The 24,051-nt window shown below is 37.2% G+C and overlaps 1 protein-coding gene across 21 annotated transcripts in view; it reads left to right on the top strand.

The window, feature by feature from the left end:
* The window catches only part of RIMS2 (regulating synaptic membrane exocytosis 2), a 647,068-nt gene that overhangs the window by 611,011 nt on the left and 12,006 nt on the right, over positions 1-24,051 (top strand). Inside the window, exon 1 of one of the 21 annotated variants that reach the window (XM_012560022.2) lies at positions 3,530-3,980. The exons of the other annotated variants lie outside the window; for them this stretch is intronic. Within the exon in view, the coding sequence (XP_012415476.1) occupies positions 3,839-3,980 (142 nt within the window). The 5' untranslated portion in view covers positions 3,530-3,838. Of the gene's footprint in view, positions 1-3,529; positions 3,981-24,051 lie in introns of those variants that run through there. 21 annotated transcript variants of the gene reach the window in all.

Below are 24,051 nucleotides of genomic sequence, written 5' to 3'. Positions count from 1 at the left end.
GAACTGTGCATGTAGAAATTTTTGAAATGGTGTATCTTTGGCTATGTGTATTTTCACCAAAAAAAAAAAAAAGAGGTTGAGAAGTTAGAGGGTTGATATGTTGTGGGGTTGTTAACCAATGTTATAAAACAACATGTGTACTTCTGTTTCATGAGAAACTATTTGTTATGTAAGCCTTCACCTGAAGTACAACTAAAAAAAAAAAATAAAAGAGGCTTAGCAAGGTAGCCAGTCAGCCACTACCAGCTCGGGGTTGAATGCTTGCATGTGAATAGAAGAATGAGAGGGGAGTAGAGGGTCCATTGGCGTCACATCCTTCTTTGTGTATATCACCAATAAATTAGCCTTTTTATTTTTTCTCAAAAAAAAAAAAAAAAGAGTACAGATTCTGGAGTTAAAAAGCCTGGATTTAAAATGACATTGAACAAATTATCACACTGTGCCCCAAACTTCCTGTGTTTAAATCCTGGTTCCATTTCTTAATAACCTGTGTGACGTTGGGACAGAGAATTACCCTCACTATGCCTCAGTTACCTCATCTATAAAATGAGTATAATAATAGTGTCTCCCTCATTGCATTCTGTGATTATTACATAAGTTGGTGGCATGTAGTGTTGTTTAGAAAAAGGCCTGTCATATAGTAAGTGGAATGTAAGTGTTAGCTGTTTGGTAAAGTTGAGGGTCAGCAAAAAAGAGGAAGACCCTCAATGAGATGGATTGACACATTGACTACGTCATTGGGCTTAAACATAGCAACAATTGTGAGGATGGCGCAGGATTGGGCAGCATTTCTTTCTGTTGTATATACGGTCTGTACGAGTTGGAACTGTCTCGATGGTGCCTAACAACAAGTGTTAGCTATTATTCCCCTAGTGTGTAAGCACCATGAAGGTGGAGATTTTTGTCCATTTTGTTCACTTCATCATATTCTCAGTGGCCTAGAATAATGCCTAGCATGTGGTAGGCAGTTGATAAGTATTTGTTGAATGAACATGTATCAATTTCTTTGTCTGCAAAGTGTGAGTAATGCCAGTAGCTACCTCATAGAGTTTATGAAGATTAAATGAGGTAATACATATGAAGAACATAATGTTGGTTAGCTTTCATCATCTTTATTATACATGAAGGGCCAGAGTTAATATTAGAGTCCAAATGTTTATTCTTCCCTGTATTGTTTAGCTATTCTGCTTTTATGACTTACAACTTTGGTCTTTAGGATTCATTTTGTTTTGTTTTGTTTTTTCTTCATTCCTTAGTCAAATCTTATCGCCATTGTTTCACCTAATCAATAAATTAATTTTCATACTTCCATGGACATTTTCTGTTATGAGGGAAAGGCAAATTGTATTGCTGGTCTCATTGCAAAAATAATGAAAATGATGACCACTTAATTTTTCTTTTTCGTCTTCTCATACTTAAGTATCTTTCGACTTCATCAACCTGTGTGAAAGTTTTGGGTTGACCAACTGCTAAAATGTAACACCAGCTACTCACTTTATAAATCTGCTAAGTAAAAACTAAAAATACTTTTGGAAACTGAAATCACAAAAGCTTAAAATTTATCTGTATCATATTGCATGACGCTGGGGTTGGGAGAAAAGGTTGTTATTCTGGATTTCACATTCAGGTGAAATTGGGTAATTGCCCATGCCTTTAAACAATTTGAAGTCATATAAAAATGTTGACTTTATGGATTTTAGCTCTCATGACTTAAATGCAAAGATATTTTATGCAACAAAAAATTATTCTAGCATTTAAAGAATTGGTTTTGAATAAATACACTATATATACATGTGTAAATATATATATTTATTCAAAACTATTATCTAATATTTCTGGCTTATATGTTTTTAATATGTTGATTTATTATTCCTTATTCAATTTAGTTATGAGTTCTGCCACCACTTCCCCCAAAGGAATTTTACATATTATTTTAAAATGCTGATAAAAACATAGTAAATTATTTTTATGACTCACTAAAGATTTGACCATAGTTTTAAAAAAATTAGATGACTTTCAATAAAGCCCTTTCAGTGTCCAAAATTCTATGATCCTCTTTATTGTCTTAATGAAAAATCTCATTTAATAAAAAATTTTATATTCTCTGAATAAAAGTGATGTGATATGAAAAGGTGCTCATAAAGTTTCCTGGCTTTATCAGTGTTCTATTGGAATAACTGAAGGAGTAACTTCCTCAATTTATTCACATCTTTGTTCAAATATTACTTTGTCAATGAGGCCCATACTGACAATGCTGTTTTAAATTGCACATTATCTCCATACCCCTCTATTTTTTTTATTTGCATTTATCTCTTTTTTAACACTATATAATGTACTGATTTACTGTGTCTGTCTTCTCCCACTAGAATGTAAGCTCCATGAGAGCAGGGATTTTTAGCTGCTTTGATCACCAGTGTATCCTAACCATCTACAAAGGTACCTGGCATATACTAGGAGCTCAATTAATATTAATTAAATCAATGTCTTAACTTCCCAGTACATCTAGCAAAGAATCTGCACCTACGTAATATTTAGGAAATATTTATTGAATGAAAAAACTATTTTAGATTGTATAATTTACATTTTACAAAACACTTTTAAAATCCTCCTATTATACATAAACGGAGCCCTGGTGGTGCAGAGATTAAGAGCTCGGCTGCTAACCGAAACGTCGGCGGTTAGAATCCACCAGCTGCTCCTTGGAAACCCTATAGGGTCGCTACGAATCAGAATGGATTGGACAGCAATTTCTTTTTTTTTAAATACATACTCAACAATCATACTGTGGCATGGCTAGAACTGGAATAATTGTACCCTACCCTTCTACCACCTCCCCACCTTGCAATTATATATTTTTTATTTTGATAGATAGGGAAACTGAGAGATTGAGTGGCTTGTCTAAGGTTATAATGTGGCAGTCTTCTGATTCAGATTATTTAATTTGGAGAAAAGAAAGCATTAAAAATTTCCTGAAATTAAACCAAATTGATAGACATCATCATAGTTCTTGTTCAGTGTGCCTTCTCCAGGCTGTTGATGTTTTGTTGTTTTTTTAAACCTCTTTTTCCTCCGTTGAGTCTATCTTTTTAACAAAGAAAGTAAAAGAGAAAGCTTTAATTCTAGATTTTCGTGGAATCTGTTAAAATGGGGGAGGGGGGCTTTGTATTATGATCTGAAGAAAATTTCAATATTTCGTCCCCTTATGTGCTTTAGCAGTGCAACAAACTGTACGTGAAACTGACGAAAGAGAAAGTGACCGCCAAAAATTTGCGTGTTATATTACCTACCTGAGATGCCAAATTTATTGCATCTAATTAGTCACCATTCTGTGGCCTTAACTACACGGGGGAAGAAGATGAAATGAAAAGGAGCCACACTCCAGGTCAGAGTTGCCCAGAACCTGAGGCTTGTGCTCGGAAGCTGCTAGCCTGGCGGAGGTGCTGCCGCCGCCGCCGCCTCCCCCTCCGGCTGCTGATTGGCGGGAACAACAGCATCAGCAGCATCTCCCTGCGAGGCGAGGGCGGCGAGACTCCAGCAGCTCCAGCCTCCAGGAGCCTCAGCTTCCTCCTGTGCGCGACCTCGGATTTACACCGCAAGCGGCTGCCACGTCTCCCCCGCCGCCTTCCCGGCCCCCTCCCCAGTAAAGTGAAGGTCCTGGCAGCCAGCAAAGCCACGTCTCCTGCGGACCGGGTCAGGGAGGCAGGGGCCAGAACCCCAAGGTCCCGCGGCACCATCCCGGCCCCCTCCCCACCGGCCCTCGAAGCGCTGCGGTCGCCGCGCCCCAGCCGCCAAGACGCCTCGTATCTTGTACCGCGGGAAAAGCGGGTACTCGTCCAAAATGGGCCGGCAGGGCTTAGGGGGCGCCGGCGCTGCGGGCCGCTCCATACAGCGCTCTCAGAGCCGGAGCAGCCTCTCCGCCTCCTTTGAGGCGCTGGCCGGCTACTTTCCCTGCATGAACTCCCTGGAGGAGGAAGAAGGAGGTGAGACACCCATCCCCCGTAGCTATTGTCTCTCTTTATAGCTCTCAAGTCGGTGGCTGGAAGGACGGAAGGGGGAGAACTCCTAGTAGCAGATACAGCCCCTTCTGCCCTCTCGGACCGTGCAGAGGGCGAGAGAACCCTGACGCGCGCCCGCGAACCTGGGGAGAAGTTAACGTTTATTGGTTCTTTGGAGAGCTCCACAGGCACTGACCAGTGAAGTTGAATTATCAAGTGCTTTTAAGTTGAATGGGGATATAGACTTGAGGGAGGCAAGGTGGGCCTGTTGGATGCACTCTCCTGTGTTGTTTGTTTTGTTTTGTTTAGCTTACAGTTTTGATATTAGCATTTGGCCTCAATGACAGAAATACTTGAAAAATAAAGGGAAAAGCAGTAGCAAGACTCGGAAACAGGAATCGCAGCCTGTGAAAATTCAAGATCTGGATGAGGGGAGCTGGTTATACAATAGATAGGTCGAGGGTTGATAGTACTAAAGACGAATTGTGTTATGGACACTTGTAACTTTGTTTGCAAGCATAGTACTATGAATGCCACCACTGGTTGTCTATCTCTGGCGTTTGAACGATGCCACTATAAATAAGTTAATGAGAAAAACGAGGAGGGAAGCTCACTGTTTTAAACTTTTCGCCAAGTGGTTTCAAGCCCTTCATAAGGTTTTGAATAGCAGAACGTGTGTTTTCTTCACAAAGAACTTTCCTATAAGATTTAGCAACTAACACTGAAAATATAGCTTGTAAATCAAAGAATTTACAGTTAATAAGTGTTCTGACGTATGAAAACCCATTTATTAATTATTTATATGTTAGTTGTAAACTATGTGTTCCTCTTTAGAAAGAAATGTGTCCAGAATATGGTAGTTATTATCATCATGTTAACTTGTTATTGTAGATAATAGAGTTTGTTTTGCTTTTATTCTGTGACAATCATTACTTCTCAATAAGAAATCTGTAATGAGCCCTGATTTAAAAGAAACTACCTGTTCTGAGAAAAGGTAGAAATAGATTTTTCGCCTAGTTTCTCTGGGAGTAGGGGAAGAGGAAGGAGAAATGGGAGATTAATAATATGTCGGGAAGTTATCTTCTCAATAATTCATTAGTTTCTTCTAGGTTATTGTTGCAATAAGTTTGCTACCCTACAATACCAGTAGGGTGTTGATAACAGTAGGGTACTTCCTTATAGAAACATGACTCTAAATTTTTGTTGTTCTTGCTTGTACATTTATATATTTCATTTGTTTTGTATAATTAAGAAATACTTAAAATTCCAGAAAATTTCAGCAAGTCAAGAAATTCAAAAATCAAATTGGGTAAATGAATGATCATAATTGCAGCTAGAACTTTCAATACTGATTTATAAGCCAGGCACTGTCGTAAAAACTTGGCATGTATTTACTCTTTCAGGCCTACAACTTTTAGGCAGTACTTTTATTATCCCCATTTTACAGATGAGGAAACTGAGGCAGGGAGCAGTTCAGAAACCTGCCCAGGGTCACCCAGATAGTAGTTAATAAATGTAGCCTTTGAACCCAGGCAGTCAACAACACAAACTATGCACTCAACTCCAAGGTAGACTAAATTATTATTTGCATATACTTGGCCATAGTCACATACTAGTAAGTGGTAAATCTACGACTTAAACCCAGGTATGCCTGAAAATACATATTTAAACAAGACATACATTATCATGGATTCATTTCTTAACTTTTAATTTTTATACCAAGTCTTCAGTGTTGCGTTTACTTCAAATAAGCTATCATCATTCTTCCTTAAATTGTAACTAGGATTGTTCTATTTATAAAATACTCATCCTTTTGGAGACAGCAAGAAAAACTTACATAAATGTGAAAATTTTTTAAAACTTAAAGTACATTCCCTTAACTTTGGCTCATACAGACCAATCCCAAAGGAAATTTCTACATATATATGGGAAATTGGAACACATTTCTGTCCTATAATATGGCTTCTTGAGTTGCCAAGACAAAATATTCCATAAAGAAGGCGGGTTTTTAAAGTGAAACATACAGTTCTTCTACTAGTAACTAGAGAGGAGGAACTCCCCATAAATGAGAGGTCTTTCCACTGGGTTACAGTCATTTTACAGCCAAGAGAAGAAATCTTAACTTGCTTCTTTAATTTTCCAACACTTCTAGCACCCTTGAAAGTCCTGAGGTTTTTGAAGATATTTCCGTATACCCTGCAGAGTTGTAAAAGTTAGAAATCACAGCTTGGAGCTGTGCTTCTCTATAATTTTGTTCTATTGAGACTACCACGCAGGACACATGAACTTCATGTGGATAACTCATGCTCAGGAGTTTACCTAGCAATATGTTATTATAGTAACTATGAAACCCATTCCAATTTATGAAGGAAGGTATATCCACTACATGATTTTCACGCTGGTTGAGAGAAACTTTTCAAAAGAGAGTAGTGGTCTACTAATGAGCGCACTTTGACTGAATTAACCAATCAGTTCAGTAAGCCAGTTTTGATTTTAAAGCTTGTCTTTTTTTTTTTTTTTTTTCTGGTTGTGCCAGAAATAATGCAATAGCTAAAGAAACTCAAATGTAATCTGTCTTCCAGTTCATATCCTCATTTCATTCTTGTAGTAGGATATGCAGACATTACTGTTTTACACAAGACATGCCAAGAAGTCTCTAAAACCTAAACCAAACCTGTTGCCATTGAGTCGATTCTGACTCATAGCGACCCTATAGGACAGAGTAGAACTGCCCCATAGGATTTCCAAGGAGTGGCTGGTGAATTTGAACCGCTGAACTTTTGGTCAGCAGTTGAAGCTCTTAACCACTGTGCCACCAGGGCTCCAAGAGGTCAACAGAGACATTATAATCTTTTCATTCATTCAGTCATTCAAAGAAAAAATATTTATTGAGGCTATTTGATATGTTAGTAACTATAGTAGTCTGTGAACTAGGTGGATATGCTCCCTACTGTCTCATAGCTTACAGTGTAACGGAGATACATAGACACTACTAGAAGTAACTATATGATTATAACTGTGACAAGTGCTGGGAAGGTGAAGTCCAGAGTGCAATGAGAGATTATAATAAGAAGACCTAATTTAGGAGTTAGGGAAGGGTGTACTGAGAACGTGAGAGTTAAACAGATTCAGGTGTCAATTTCACAGGAGCTGGTAGGAGCAGGCTCCTCACACCATTGAAAGTAATTTGCCCAGAGTCCATAGCTAGTTAAGTGGTGAAGCTAGGATATAAACCCATAATCTGGCTCTGGAGCCTGGAATCCTAACTACACTGTATATTGTTTCTTCATGAGTGTACTGCATTTCCTTGTAATAAGCTATGGTCTTGAAAAACAAGTACTATAGTAATAGCTTCCATTTATTGACTACCGTCTATGTGCCACATTCCTTTAATTTCATTATACTTCTTCAAGGTGGTTATTATTATTCTCATTTTGCATATATGAAAACTGAAAGGTAGAGAAGTTAAGCAACTTGCTGACAGATCATAAATCTCATAAGTTATGGGGCTGACTTCAATGAGGATGAAAGGGGCATCCCTGTAAGCAAAATACGTGATGTGAAATTTGTTGACTTGTCTTTGTGGCATCATTTTTATGTGCTTACAAGTGGTTTTTGTTTTGTTTTGTTTGCACCCTTGTTCCTGGGATATTCCAAATAGATCTTTCTTGAATCTCCGTGTTTAAAAAATATAAAATTAATAGTATCTTACATGTTATTTCACTGTATACATTTTTTATTTTATCATTTAATCCTCTGAGATCTTCAGTATATAAACTACTTGGACGCAACATCAAGTCTTCCCTCTTAATGAAGACTGTTACCCATATTTTACACAAATAGTGCATGCCCTCACAAGCACCGACTTACCAATCCTCTTCCACATGTTGCTGTAAAAAAAAATTAACATAGTGCGCTTATGGAAAATACCTGGGGCAGGGGCAAGGGGGTTGGTGGCGCAGCCGGCAAACAAATGCAGAAAGCAAACATTATTTGAGTAAAAATACGATACTCTATGTAGAATTTTTTTAAACATTATGGGTAATTATAAGAAAGAGGAAGTATATCAAGGAATTGTTGTCATTCTTAATAGGAGAGTCAATCACACAGCTTCTCATCCATAAAAAAAACCCATTGCCGTCCAGTTGATTCCGACTCACAGCGACCCTATAGGACAGAGTAGAACTGCCCTATAGGGTTTCAAGGAGCACCTGGTGGATTTGAACTGCTGACCTTTATGGTTAGCGATACATAGAATGTAGGAAAAAGGCACAATCTCTAATACTTGGCGGATCTGGTTTCTCAGAGGCTATCTTAACGTTACCCGTGGTTCTGAGCTAATGATTCTTGTTCAGTGTCTGCATTTTACATGATGAATTTGGCCTTCTTTGGTTAAAATATGGCTTGGCAATCATACAGAAGAGATTCTGTCAACTTTATACTCTTTAACTAAATAAATCATCTCATTCCATTTCTTTTACATGCCACTAACTTGAAAATTTAATTATAGCAAAGCCATCTAAAAACAAGAATCGTTTAAAAATGACAAAAAAAAAAAAAACTGAGGAATGGTTCTGTTCATATGAAAATGAAGCTATGAGTAATTAATATAAAGGTGAACTAAATAGAAAGACCTATTTAATTCTTGGAGCCCTGGTGGCACACTGGTTAAGAGTTGGTTGCTACCCAAAAGGTCAGCAGTTCAAATCCACTAGCCGCTCCTTGGAAACCCTGTGTGGACAGGACAGTTCTACTCTGTCCTGTAGGGTCGCTATGAGTTGGAATCAACTTGACAGCAATGGCTTTGTTTTTTTGGTTTCCACTCCTTAAGAGACAACTTATCCGTAAAGAAAACTATAAAAGATATCTTTTTCTAATCTTTGTGTACAGTAAATAATACATTTAATAATTCTTACCAATCATTCACATCTGATTAAAATAAAAATTATAACTTTGTACAGGGAGTCTCCATTGTAATAAATTCTCCACACTCTTAAATGTAACCCTCCTAAGTGCAGGCTTCATACTGAGCATGGGCGGTATTCAGTAAGACTCTATTAATAACAGTAGTGTATAGTCCTATTGTTCTTTTCAAGCTGAATATCAGTATAAATGACTGCTGTCCATTATACTTATACTGCTTTGTAAGTAAAAATGTGATCTAGAATTTTTAAAATGCAGTCATCATAGTTTTTTGCACATCTTCATAATACTAATACTAGGCACTCAGTTTTGGCTACTCTGCTTTTAGGGAATATTATTTCTCTTAGATCATGATTCATTGTATTTAATAAGTCATGTTTAAATGAGCTCATGGCATTTTCTACAGTAGCATAATATTTTTATATTAGGTTTACATTCTAGGAAGATAAGCAAAAGATTTTGAAATTAAAAAGATAAATAAAGGAACAATTCCATTCATAGTGCTTATCAAATATTACCTTTTTAATCTAAGATTCAGACTCTGTCACTGCCAGGTATCCAAGCAGTACCCTTAAAGGAATTTAAAACTTTAATATTAAAGTCAGGTTTAACCCCAATTTGCTCTCGTCCTTCAGTAAGCTCACTAAATTTGAAAACATTAATGAGGATGAACTTCCCTCCAGAACAGTCTTGTAAGTAATAACTTTCAAAAGAAAACCACTTGGAAGTTGTTAATGGCAGCATTCCATTGCTGCCATGGACTATGTTTTAATGTAAATGCTCTCTGCAGTTATTAAGTAGAACTTTATTATTGATCAGACAAGATCATTCTGTAAATTAGTTGTATCTCACATTGTAATGGTTTTCGACTGGGAGGAGGTAGATTAACCTAATGCTATTTATGTATAATATTATTTGAACAATTGAAGAGAAAGCTAACATTAAAATCATAGTATCAATTCTGGTTTTGAAATATCAATTACTAAGATGTAGATTTTGTCTAATGAGATAAAATGAAAGGACCATTTATTTTAGCCATTTCAATCAACAGTTGTTCCTTTATCATTTTTGTGAATTAGGGGCCAGAGAGGTGACATACATCAGTGAACTAGGCCAAGTGTACGACAAAAAGGCGAGGCAAGGACTCTCAAAAACTAGAGAAAGTTTACCCATCCAAAAAGGAACGATGAATACTCAATTCTTTCTAGCTAATTGATACCAAATTGAATATGAGCCCAGATTTTGGAAATTTACTCTTTTTTTATTCCCAAAAGAAGCTATAAATCTAGATGTTTACTTAAAATCTCTCACTTTGAAAATGTTGGCAACTAGATCAAAATTGTAAACATGTTTTGGGCCAAACAATACACATCTAGTGACCTGATGTGGCCCAAGGACCATCAGTTGGCATCTTCTGCTACAAATGCTTCCTTCCTAACTCTTCTCAGTTCTCTTTCTTCCTTTCCATTCTTATTGTCACCTTGATAGTTCAGGACCACATTAGCTCACCTTTGAAGTCATGTGATAACCTCCTAACCTGCTGAACCTCCCTGAATCTCCCCACTCCAATCTAACATCTATGTTCCTATATCAGTTCTCTCAAACAGCATCTTAATCTTGAACCTACTCTTCCTCCAAAATCTTCAGCCGATTCCCATCTTCTATGAAATGAAGCCGTTAGCCTGACATTCAAAATCTTTAAAAATTTGGTTTTTAACATACGGATTAGTTCCCCAGTCCCCAAGGTTCTGTCAAACCAAACCAAACCCATTACTGTTGAGTCGGTTACAACTCCTGGGGACCCCATGTGTTTCAGAGTAGAACTATGCTCCATAGCATTTTCAAGACTGTGACCTTTCAGAAGCAGATTGCCCAGCCTTTCTTCTGTGCCATCTCTGGGTGGGTTTGAATCACAAACCTTTCCATTAGCAGTCACGCGCTTAACCATTTGTGCCACCCAGGAACTTCCCCAAGGCCCTTTAGGAACCCTGTAATTCAACAAAACTAACCCTTCTTACCCTTTGTCACCAATCTTTTGTTCATGCTCTTCTTTCTGTTCTTCCTCTACTTCTGTACATGCATCCTGTCTAGTTGCGCTTCGAAGCTCAGCTCATATTCTATCTACCTTATTAAGTTCTCAGAAGCTATATGAGTTCCTACAGGTAGAGGAAAAAGTACATGGGCTTGAAGTTAGACCTGAGCATGAAATATTGGCTCCATCTTTTCCTGTTTTGTGATCTAGCAAGATATTCAATTTCTGTGAGCTTTAGTTTCCTGATTTGTATGTGAAATATACATAATAATAGCTACTTGGAGGGAAGGATGTTGTGAAGATTTAGACTATTGTATATAAAGTACATAACCTAGTGCCTGCTAGCATGGAATGACCAAACCATACCAAACCCATTGCCATCGAGTCAATTCCGACCTATAGCGACCCTATAGGACAGAACAGAACTGCCCCCTAGGGTTTCCAAGGAGCAGCTGGTGGATTTGAATTGCCGACCTTTTGGTTAGCAGCCATATCACTTAACCACTGTGCCACCAGGGCTCCAATGGAGTAGATGATTATTATTCCCTTATGATCCCATTCAGGATAATTTTACCTTTTTATGAACCTCTAGATCTATACTGTCCTATACATGAGCCACTAGCTGCATGTGGCTATTTAAGTTTAGAATTAAATAAAATAAAAAATTTAGTCCCTCAGTCACACTAATTACATTGCAAGTGCTCAGTAGCCTTGTGTGGATGGTGACTCCTTACAGAACAGTGCAGAATTATAGAATATTTCTATCAACACAGAAAGTTCTGTGGGACAGCACAGCTCAGATACTTAATGCCACTCATAACACTTAGCACATATTGCCTTGGGTTGTCATTATTTGTTTACCATCTTACCTCACCTACTAAAGTATAAGATTATATAATCAGGAACTATATGATCATATGTTACGTATCTTTTTTATATTTGACAATACCTTATACCTAGTAAGTATTCAACAAATATGTTAGTGAATAAATAAACAAACAAGTCCCTGGTTGGTTTTCTTGTTTATATCATGGAATAGAAAGCTGTTAGATCTGGAGGGACCACATTAATTAAACAACTGTATCCACTGTTGCAGGTACAACAATGTTCTTTGTGCTACACCTGGCAGTTGGGTATACTTGTCTCCGTGTAAACTACAAGCATATTTTTCTATCATAAATTATTAATGAAACGTGTAATCAGTATGTTTCATTTAGAGTGCCTGGTTTCAGTCAACAGAAACCAACTCTGGTGATTTAGGCATAAAAGGTATTTGTTAAGGATTATTGAATAGCTCACAGAATCTCTAGGGAGGCTAGAGAACCTAAGATAAAGGCTAGGAACGATGCCCAAAATGATACTGGAGAACTAGTTCTGCTGCTGCTGAGCACAGACATTGCAGCTTGCATCATGGAACCACTGGCTACTGCTACAACTCCTGGAAATTGTATATTGTGGCCACTATCCTCACTAGAACAGAAGCCTGTGGTATATCTCCTTCACTTCAGTCTCTTCAAATTCAAAGTTTGGCACAGTGGTATCTCTGTTCTACACCTGGCAAAGCCTCAGTCATGTGCTCATGCTCTAACTGCAAGGCAAGCTGGAAAAGTGATACCTGGCAATTTTAGCTTTTGTAATTGGAAGTTGGAATATTTCTCATATCCCATCTCACATCTCATAGGTAGAAAGTTGAAATGTTGATGAGCCAAAACAACAAATACCCGCTTCATAACATAATTGTTTTATTTTATATTATATAGTTATTTTACATTAAAAACTATGAAGCTCAGCATGTTTAATCTTTTTTTTTTTTTAAATGATGGTTTACCTTTAATTATTTTCCTATTTGTTCAATAAGCATAACCAGACAGGAAAGGAAAAATCAATGAAAGAAACTTAAGGTGAAGAATGTGATTTTCTCAGTTTTAATTTTATCTGCAGATTTGATCACCCAAATATCCAGGCACACTCTTGTTTTTGCATATAGAACATAACTAACCCCTCCACAGAAAGACAACCTTAAGACCTCACCCATTTACTGCATGCAGATTGAAATCAATCTAGGATCTCTGAGTATTGTGTAGTTCTCTCTCTCATATCCAGATGTGATTTTTCATGTTATAATGACCTGTAAGTCAAAAGACAAGTTACCTGTCTTCAATCCAGTTTGAATGGTATAGTAGTAATAGGATAATGAAATAAAAATTCCTATTTAAGGAAAGAATATGAACTCTCACAAGGCAATCAGTTATCCGTAGGAATTATCAAATCTCACTGGACAGCAAGGGCAAAGACCGGCAGTAGAGTTCGTTTCTTGGTTTACTCCTCTGGCTACCGTGGTTCTGTTCTCTGGGAGATATTTCTTTGTCCTTTATGCTCCATGGCCACAAAGGTTTGCATTGAAGAATAGTCTTTTATTGGAGGCTGCAAAGCTTTCATAGCCTGCTTCTTCTTAGTGCACATTTGGAAACCCAGTGGTTACCTTAGGAGTTGAACATACTTTTGTGATATGGGCTAGTTTTTATTTTTGCTATACCAAAACCAAACCATACCCATTGCCATCAAGTTGATTCTGACTCATAGTGGCCTTATAGACAGAGTAGAACTTCCTCATAGGGTTTCCAAGGCTGTAATCTTTAAGGAAGCAGACTGCCACATGTTTCTCCCGTGGAGTGGCTGGTGGGTTCAAACCACCACTTAACCACTGTGCCACCAGAACTCCCTCTTTTGCTATACAGGTCCTTTAAAATTTTGGTAGACTTACGTTCCATACGGTTTCAAATATGAGTAACTACAACCAAACACTTCATTTGACAAAGGTTTTAAGCCTGAAGATTCTGGTCTTTTACTTTCAAACCTCTGTACTGTGCCCACTTCCTTTGTTCCCAACTTAATGGCAGCTACTTGAGATCGTCTGAAAAAAATGGGTTTGAGTAGGAAGGTAAACCCTTAATCCAGTTTGGCCGGCAGACTCCTCTCCTTTGTATGGCAGGGCCAAGGTTATTTATGCAGAGCCTCCTTCCTACAAGATTAGGATAATTTCACATATTATTCCAGTCATTTTTCAAATAAGGATTTCTATAGCATTTCACAGTTTTCAGAACTCTTTCAAATAGATTATAGTGTCTGATCCTTATTCATCATTATTCATTAAACATCACTACATATCATATACTTTATGGCATAGGCTAGGTATGACCCCAAGTTTGCAGAAAAGAACTCTGAGGTTCAGAAAAATAAGTTACCTGCTTGAAGTTTACAAATAATCAACTAGAAACTTGAACTCATATCTGTTTCCAAAACGTCATGCTCCTGCCACCATAAAATACTGCTTCAAAATACCATCACTTGAGGACTAAGACGTGGCTGGTGGCATCTCACATCCAGTCTTGGTAGAGAAGCAGGCATAGGTATCAGGGGGCTAATGCATGACCAAAGACAGATACGTCAGGTTTTTTTTTTTTTTTTTTTTAAAGCCAAGAAGGGGCAATTTTCTAAATAGTTCTAGATAGTTTGGATCTAAATAGTTTGGACTTTATTATTTTCTCATGGGCTTTGATTTGATTCCCTTTGGTGTCATGATAGCAACATCAAACAGTTGGAACAAGAGAATGTCATAAAAATAACAAATGCCAAAAGAATAACAATGAGCTATAATTTCTTGTATTTAATGTGTTGAGACTACCAAGATGATAAGCCTTACTTTTATGGGAAAAAATCATCTTACTTGATTGCAGAGGAGTCATAATGTTGGTTTTGTTTCTCAGTAATCATCAGATTTAATAATTATAAGAACTCATAATGGCAACCACTGTTCTGGGCCTCTGGGGCAGCCCCCTTTGTTTTGTGGATGAGGATCAAAACACAGAGAGGTCAAGGTCCTTTTCAACTCCACATGGTGGATAATCCACAGTTTTTCACAATGTATTTAGTACTATTTGACTGCTGTGGCATCATTTGATGAAATCTGTACTTTTTGGTGTGGGTAGGTTTGAAGTGGCATGCTGAGATAAACATGCATAAGTACATTACAGGGAATAACTATTTCTAGTACATTGCTTTCAACTTTACCATAAATACACGTTACCATCATGTTCACGAAGTTAGAATTTAGCGATGAAACTGACATTTCCCTATTTTGCATGACAGCAAAAAAAGGTCTGAATCTCAACTCTGTTCATACAATGATTCATTTTAAGATTATTTGGAGACACAAGAAGAGCAGGCAATGAGGTTTCAAGTCACTGATTACTCTGGAATTAGAAATTAGTGTCCAAAAATCCTAATGGAAGACGGGAGTCAGCTTGCTGGGAGAAACAAATGTAGGCTTTGACATTGCCTAGATTTGGGTTCAAAACTCTCTTCTATCACTTCTAGTTGTGTGACTTGGGCAGTTTCCTCATATGCAAAGTGAGAGTAATAATAAGCATGATGCAAAGTAGAGACAGATGGATTCTATATTGAAAGTGTCTTGCACATAATAGTAACTGAAGAAACGATAGCTCTTTCTTTCCTTCCCTTGATTTAAATTGATTAATCAAGTTTTCCCTGACTTTTCATTTTGAAACACTTTAAACATACAGAAAAGGAATAGTACAATGAACATCCACTACATAGACTGACCAATTTAATTTACTCCCTCTCTCTCTCTCTCCATATATACACACATACTCATTGCCATCTAGTAGATTCCAACTCATAGCCACCCTATGGGACAGAGTGGGACTGCCACATCTTTCTCCTCCGGAGCTGCTGGTGGGTTCAAACTGCCGACCTTTCTGTTAGCAGCTTAGTGCTTAACCACTGCGCCCTGGAGCCCTGGTGGTGCAGTGATTAAGAGCTTGGGTGCTAACCAAAAGATTGGCAGTTTGAAACCACCAGCTGCTCCTTGGAAACCCTATGGGGCAGTTCTACCCTGTTCTATAGGGTCGCTATGAGTCAGAATCTACCCGATGGCAGTAGGCTTGGGGGGTTTCTTTGGTGTATATATATATATATATGTCTCTGTGTGTGTGTGTGTGTTAACACACAGACATACATATGGTATGTATTTTTGCTGAACTATTTTAGAGTAAGTTGTAGACATTATGATACCCTTAAGTACTTTAGCATGCATCTCCTAACTTAAACACACACACGCACACACACACATAAAACTCTACAAAAGCAAGAAAATGAATCCACAGAAAACATACTCTAATATCTATTCCTTACTCAATTTGTGTTCAGTTGTCCCCAAAATGTTGTTTACATTTTTTACTGTTGTTGTTTTCCTCAGTCTAGAACCCAGTCACGTTTCATTCATTGCATTTTGTTGTTGTGCCTTTGTAATATTTTTTAAAATCTAAAACAGTACTTTCACCTTTTTTTTTTTTTCCATGACATCGACTTTTGAAGAGTCCAGACCAAGTTGTCCTGTAGGATGTCCAAAATTCTGGTTATGTCTAATCGTTTCCTCTATTCCTCACTTGGCTAAGAAGTCGCTGCCAGCTTCTCTCTAATGAAAAAAAAATGTATTTTTCTCTTTATAGTTACTAGTAGTCTCTGGGGTGATACTTTGACATTGTATGAATATTCTGTTCCCCAAAACCTCTCATCCAATGTTAACATCTATTGCTGATCCATGCCTGAATCAATTATTATGGGCATGACAGTTTTAATAGAATTTTTATTTGAAACATAATTAAACTTATTTTAATAAACATCTTAAAAATAATGTATGCTAACTCTATGCCCTTTACATTGTACCATACAGTATAAATTTCATTTAGTATTAATGACTTATTCTCATACATTCAACATTTTTTACTTATGATATAACATACTTTCTACTTTTCTATAGGAAGTATTTTCAACTTATATATTGCTTAAAAAATTAATGATTATATTAATGGATATATAAATACTCTGAGAAATTATATCACAGTGCATATTAATTTCACATATAGAAGACAGACTAAAAGGAGTTCCAAATATAAAGAAACATCAGGAATTAAAGACATCAAAATTTCTTTCCCAGAGGATCCTAAGGAGACATGATAACTAAATGCATAATGTGATATCCTAGATGGGATCCTGGATTCGAAAAAGAGCTTTAGTAACAGCTAGGGAAATCTGAATAAAATATGGATTTTAGATAAAATAATGTGTTAATATTAGTTTATTATTTGTGACAAATGTACCATACTCATGTAAGATATTAAAATGGGAGAAAATGGGTGTTGGGTATATTGGAACTCTTGGTACTATCTTCATAATTTTTCTGTAAGTATAAAACTATCCTAAAAAGTTAATTTAAAAATTATTTTAATATGTTTAAAATATGCATTCAAAGTTTAACAACAATGATTAAACTTTATTTTAACATACTTGTAGAACAAAGGCCAAGAAAGCAATTATAAAATAGGATACCACAGTTTCAAATTCAGAGTTTTTGTTAATACAGCTGTATTCAAAGTGATATTTTTTAATGATGTTGAAAAAAGGAAAAATTTAGAAAAATTCAAAACCTCTTATTTGTAAGAAAATGGAATACTGTCTTATGGCTATTGTATATGTATCTGTCAGAATAGGCTAGATTATGCTGTAATATCTAACAACTCAAAAATGTCAGTGGCTTAACACAAAAGAATTCATGTCACGCCCCTATTACATGTCCACTGTGAGCCCTAAGTATGGCTGTACTCAGGGCCCCAGGCTGATGGAGGCACCCTGTTGCTATGTACATCCACAATCACTAAGGTAGAGGAAAGGAAACATGATCAGTCACGTATTAAAGCTTCTGCTGTATTTTTTTTCTTTAGATTTTTGAAGAGTTGAATTATATTTGTTATAGTAAACCCTGACAAACGTAAAATATAAATGCACAAACTTTTATATGCAGTTATTGTAATCTTTTCATGACAGTTTCCTCCACACTGAAGTCTTGCAAATAGTAAATAAATCAACCTCTTTCACGTCTTGATATAAAAATCTGCTCGTGGGAAGTTATGTCCACAGTGGTCACCAACGTCAGGGAGGGGAGGGAAGGATTGTGCTAGAAGCAATTCTTACACAGGTATTCCCTGACTTACAAAGTATTAGAGTTAATGAAGAACGGCACTTACTAATGTACTTTTTTTTTTTTTTTTTTGGTACATCTTATCATTAGTAAGGGAGTCCTGGTGGTGCGGTGGTTAACCGCTTGGCTGCTAACCAACAGGTTGGCAGTTCGTATCCACCAGCTGCTCCTTGAAAACCCTGTAGGACTGTTCTATTCTGCCCTGTAAGGTCTCTATGAGTCAGAATCAACTCGAAGGCAATGGGTTTGGTTTTATCATTAGCAATATGTTCTACATACAATGCTGAGCGTGTAATTTGCTGATGTTAGTTTCATAGTAATGAAATATTAATATTAGTTATTATTAATAATAATATTAAGTTTCATAATAATGAAAACTTTTTTAAAAATGAGATACTCGACTTACATCAGAAGCAACTTACAATAGAATCGTTGGAATGGAGCTCTCATTAAGTTGGGGACTACCTGTACTTAAAAGTTGGAGGAGTTAGAGCAACAAGATGGAAGAAACTTACATTTGAATTTGAAATTGTTAATGGTTTTTAAACATGAAAGTCTTCTACCAGAGAGGAACAAGCCATTCAGGACCTCATCTTTCTCATTCCTACAAGTGAGTGGATCAACTGCAAAGGTACACTGGATCCCTAAGATTGCTCCTAAAATATTGTGAGTCAGTAATTTTAGGAATGCTAATTTTTTAATACATGCTTAAAATTATTTAAATATAATGCAAGGATTCTCTAAATTATATTCACTCTAGAAATTGGTTATTTTGTATAAAATGGGAAAATAGTGCCTTATTAACCTTAAAGCATATGAATTGTGGTTTTCAGCATCTGCCAATCAGTCTTCAAACTCTTTGATTCCATAAATTATTTTTCATATTCAAGAAAATCCTGAATTCAATGTAAGTCTGTCTGCAATAGGAGATGAGACCTTCCAGGTGAGAGCAAGCAGGAATGGATTCTGAGTGTCCAAGATTTGGAAAGAGGTCACTAAGACATTGAGTTTGGTGTTTCAGAGTGAGCTTGGTCTTTGGCTGGGCCTAGTGTTTCCAAAGTCAGTAGCAGGGAGGATCATTTGATATTTGTTGTCAGGTCACTCAAAGGATTTTCTGGTTTTCAGATATTGTTATGGGAAACTAACCCCTTGGTCTTTTATTTAATCAGGTAGCTTTCTTTGAATACAGAGAGTGCTAAGTAAATGAGTCATCAGACAAGCAGAACAAAATAACAAGGACACCTCCAGTGTCCTGCTTTGTGCCTGTGATGTTTTGCAATTCAAGAACTTGATTTTACCTGCAGGCATGGTTTCCAAATGCACTTTCCCTTAAAATAGCTACCAGGAGAGTGACTGGGTTAAGGGTTCAAAGAAAATCTGAGCCTTAGTTCTAAGGTTTGTTACCTGAGTATTTTTAAACATCTCAATACACACACACACACACACACACACACACACACACATATGCGTATTTGTGTGTGTGTGGTATATATACATTTTTAAAATCATGGCTATTAAATTTTTAAAAAACAATTTGGGTTGGTCCACCTACAAAGGACTCAGAGCTTACTGTATTAATTTTCTGCTGCCATCTAACAATTATCACAAACTTAGCAGCATAAAACACCTATTTATTAGTTCACAGTTCTGTAGGTCACAAGTCTAGCATGGTATGGCTAGGCTTTCTGCTCAGAGTATCGTATGGCTAAAATCAAAGTGTCAGCTGGGCTGAGTTCTTATCTGGAGTCTCTGGGGAAAATTCCATTTCCAAGCTCATTCAAGTTGTTGGCACAATCCAGTTCCTTGTGGTTGTAGGCCTAAGGTCCCGTTTTCTTGCTGGCTGTAGCCCGGTGTTGCTTTTATCAACTAGAGGCCACTCTCAGGTCCTTGCCAGGTTGCTCCCTCCATCTTCAAGCCGGCAAAGGTGCATTGAATCCTCTCTTATTTCCTCTTCTGCCACCAGCCAGAGAAAACACTCTGCTTTTAAAGGGTTCATATAATTATGTTAGACTCACTGGGTTAATCTCTCTATCTTAAGATCAACTGATTGGTAACTTTGATTAAATCTTCAAAATCCCTTTTGTCATGTAAAGTAACAAAGTCATGGGGAACATCTTAGAATTCTGCCTACCACACTTAGCTTATAAAGACATTCACTGCTATATACATTCAGTTTTTAGGTTGAATAACATGACACATCATTTGGAACATTAAATATGAATCACTATAATAAATTAAATTTATTATACTTTTATTGTGAATGTGGAACAAGGTTTTGTAGTGCTGAAAAATAAATTTGCTTTTTAAATAAGTCTGTCAATGGATCAGTAAAGGTAATTTTAAAAGACATGTATTAAAGGGTTATTCTAAATGCCCAGTATATTAGCTAGAATTCTTTGTTTCCATCAGATGACAGTGAGTAGCATATCTCCTCCATGTATCATGGTCTTGTCCAGACACTAATGATACAAACTCATAAACATCAGAGCTGAAAGATATCAGAGATTATGTGCCACCTACTCTCACCCTTTTCACAAATGAGGCAGAGATTCAGAGAGAGACTATGACTCTGAGAAGGCCACAGAGCCAGCTAGTTAGCAGTAGACGCTGGCCTAGAATTCACACTTTCTTATTCTCTATCTGGTAATAATAATAATAGTACCACTAATTGAAAGAGGAGCACTGGTGGCTCAGTGGTTTAAGTGCTCGGCTGCCGACCGAAAGGTCAATGGCTCGAACCCACCAGCCACTCTGTGGGAGAAAGATGTGACAGTCTGCTTCTGTAAAGATTTACAGACTTGAAAACCCTATGGGACAGTTCTGCTCTGTCCTATAGGGTCACTATGAGTTAGATGGCAACGGTTTTTTTTTTTTTTTTTTTTTACAATTAAATGAAGAATTTTTTGTATTGGGCACTACTCTGAGCACACTTTAAGTATATTATTTTTGTTAATCCTTGCAAAAATCCTGTGAAGTAGACATTATTATTACCATTGCCATTTCACCGTATGAGAAAACTGAGTGACAGAGAAGGTAAGTAACCTGCGCAAGGTCTCCCAACTTGTAAATGACAGGCAATCCGACACAGGGCTTGACTTCTTCCTTGTGCTCCGCTCTTTCCACCCCACTGTGTTGCTTCTAATAGGACGTTGCCTATGCAGTAGTCATAGAAATAGAATAGTATAACCTATTCTATACTAAGTTGCTTAACTGTTGCACCGTGATAGGTTTGTGGTTCTAACCCACCTAGCCCCTCTGTGGGAGGAAGACCTGGCAATCTACTTCCATAATGATTATAGCCAAGAAAACCCTATGGGGCAGTTTTGCTCTGTCACACGGGATCACTGTGAGTTGGAATCAGCTTGGCAGCACCCAACAACAGCAACCACATACTAAGCTGCATAAGCTACCGACATGGTTATATTCTGACAATTTAGAGAATAGCAGTGAGTTTGGAGTTGGAGAACTGTGTACAAACTCTGGTTCTGTCACTTATTATATGGCTTCAGGGAATTGTGTAACCACTGAAGTCCTTAAATTCCTCCTCTATAAAACAGGAATTGTTAGAGTTGTTATGAAGAGGATGCGTGTAAAAAGAAATTTGTACACCAAAGGACTTGGAAGCTCATTGTATTGTTATTCTTTGACAAATGGTAGCAGGTTCTCATCATTCCATAATAGCCAAATTTTCAAGTCACTTTTGCTGTGACATTGCAAAGACTATGTCCCAAGACCTTCAGGAACCTCATTTCCTTTGCAAGTCATATATGTTCGCTGTACATATCTTTATGCCACATTTTCAAACGTCACTGAGGTACTGTATATCTCACTTGATGGTGATTTTTCTTTCTCAAAGGCGTTCTTCACTGGAGGTGGAACACTAAAGCTATATAAAGAGGCAGGGGCTCAGCCTGGTCCCCTCACATCAACCTACCACCTTCCATGATTCCATTTCACACCTGAGAGAAATTTTATTACTTTTTAATGTGGCTATCTGAGATCACCCTCAAAATCATAAATATGAAATTCATGAATACCAGAGTCTACTTCGCATCCTCATCCTTTCTTTTTTTTTAACATTTTACCGTTTGCTTTGTGTTTGAGTGATTTTTTTTTTTTTGCTACACCATTTGAAAGTAAATTGTAGACATTATAACACTTCAGGCAAAATACTTCAGCATGCGTCTCCTAATGAGAAGGAAAATCTCCTTTATAATATATATGATATATAATATTATTATATTATCCACCTAAGAAAATTAACAATGATTTCCTATTCTCATCCATATTCAGATTTTCCGTATTTGCCCTAAAATTGCTTGTACAGGCAGTCCCCAGGTTACAAACATCAGATGTACATACAACCCGTAGTTATAAACCAACCCCCGTAAAGTCTATTGTATTCAAAATTAAAAGTATATATGATGGTTCGTAATAACAAACAGGCACTACTTCACGATGCACATCAAAATATTATTATTATTACTATATTATTATGTTAACAGAGTCCTGGTGGCGCAGTGGTTAAGAGCTAATGGCTGCTAACCAAAAGTTTCGAATCCAGCAGCCGCTCCTTAGATACCTTATGGAGCAGTTCTGCGCTGTCCTGTAGGGTCACTATGAGCTGGAATTGACTTGACGGCAACAGGTTTGATTTAGTTTTTTTGATTTAGTATGTTAAAGATGTTTTAGTGTATATGGAAGTGTTTCTTTAATGTTTTATGCATACAAAGGCATACTATATACTGTATGCTAAGGCAAACATTTGACTAACTGACATTAGATACAAACTGTACTTAACTGTTCCGACTTACGTACAAATTCGACTTAAAGACAGATTTAGTTGGAACTCGTTTGTAATCCAGGGACTGCCTGTATAGTGTTTTGCTTTTAGGAGTTTTTTTTCTTTTCTTTTCCAAACTGGAAGCCAGTCAGATTACATTCACAGCATCTGATGGTTATGTCTCTTTGATGCCTTTTAATCTAGAACAGTCCCCCTACTTTGTTAGTTTACTTGTTTGTTTTCATGACGTTGATGTTTTGGAGAGACTAAGCCAATTGTCTTGAACTATATCCCATGGTCTGGGTTTATCTGATTGTTTCTTCGTAGTATCATTTACGTCATTATTCTGTCCCCTGTGTTTTTCTAATCTGGCAATTGGTTCCAAAGGCCTGATTAGATTCAAGATGTATATTTTTGTCTAGAACAATTTGATAGGTGGTAGTATGTATCTTATATCAGTAGGTACTTAAGATTGCCTAACTACTGATGATACTAAGTTTGATCACTTGGTTAAGATGGTGGTAACCAGATTTCCCATTGTTAAAGTATATTTTTTCCCTTTAACAATTATAGCTAATTTTTGAGGGGATGTTTATTTGGCTCATTTCCTTTTACCAGCCTTCCATCTAATGGTGTTAGCATCTATTGATGAGCCTTTCTTAAATTATTTATTCTATTCGACACTGCAAATTGGTAATTTTTTTTATTGTTGTAATTAAATGAAGTTTACATTTCAAGTTAGTTTCCCATACAGAATTTTTTTTTTTTACATACATTGTTATGAGACCCCAACCGCTCACCCCATTCTGCAACAGCACACTCCTTCCCTCCACCCCTGATTCCCCATAAACATTCAACCAGCTCCTAACTCTCTCTGCCTTCCCATCTCACCTCTGGACAGAAGCCGCCCCTTTGGTCTCTTGTATCTACTTGAGCTAAGAGGCACATTCTTCACAAGGATCACTTTATGTCTCACAGTCCAGTCCAATCCCTGTCTGAAGAGTTGGCCTCGGAAATGGTTTTAGTTCTGGGGTGATGGAGAGACCAGGGGCCATGCTTTCCGGGGTGCCTCCAGTCTTAGTCAGACCATTAAGTCTGGTCTTCTTACTAGAATTTGAGTTCTGCATCCCATCGTTCTACTCCTCCATCAGGGACCCTCTGTTGTGTTCGCTGTCAGGACGTTCATTGGTGGTAGCCGGGCACCATCTAGTTCTTCTGGTCTCAGGCTGATGAAGTCTCTGGTTTATGTGGCCCATTC

This window comes from Trichechus manatus, unplaced genomic scaffold (genome assembly GCF_000243295.1).
Source record: "Trichechus manatus latirostris isolate Lorelei unplaced genomic scaffold, TriManLat1.0 scaffold00009, whole genome shotgun sequence".
Classification (NCBI taxonomy): domain Eukaryota; kingdom Metazoa; phylum Chordata; class Mammalia; order Sirenia; family Trichechidae; genus Trichechus; species Trichechus manatus.
The sequence above is the reverse complement of the archived record's forward strand: the minus strand, read 5'-3'. Positions and strand labels throughout refer to the sequence as shown.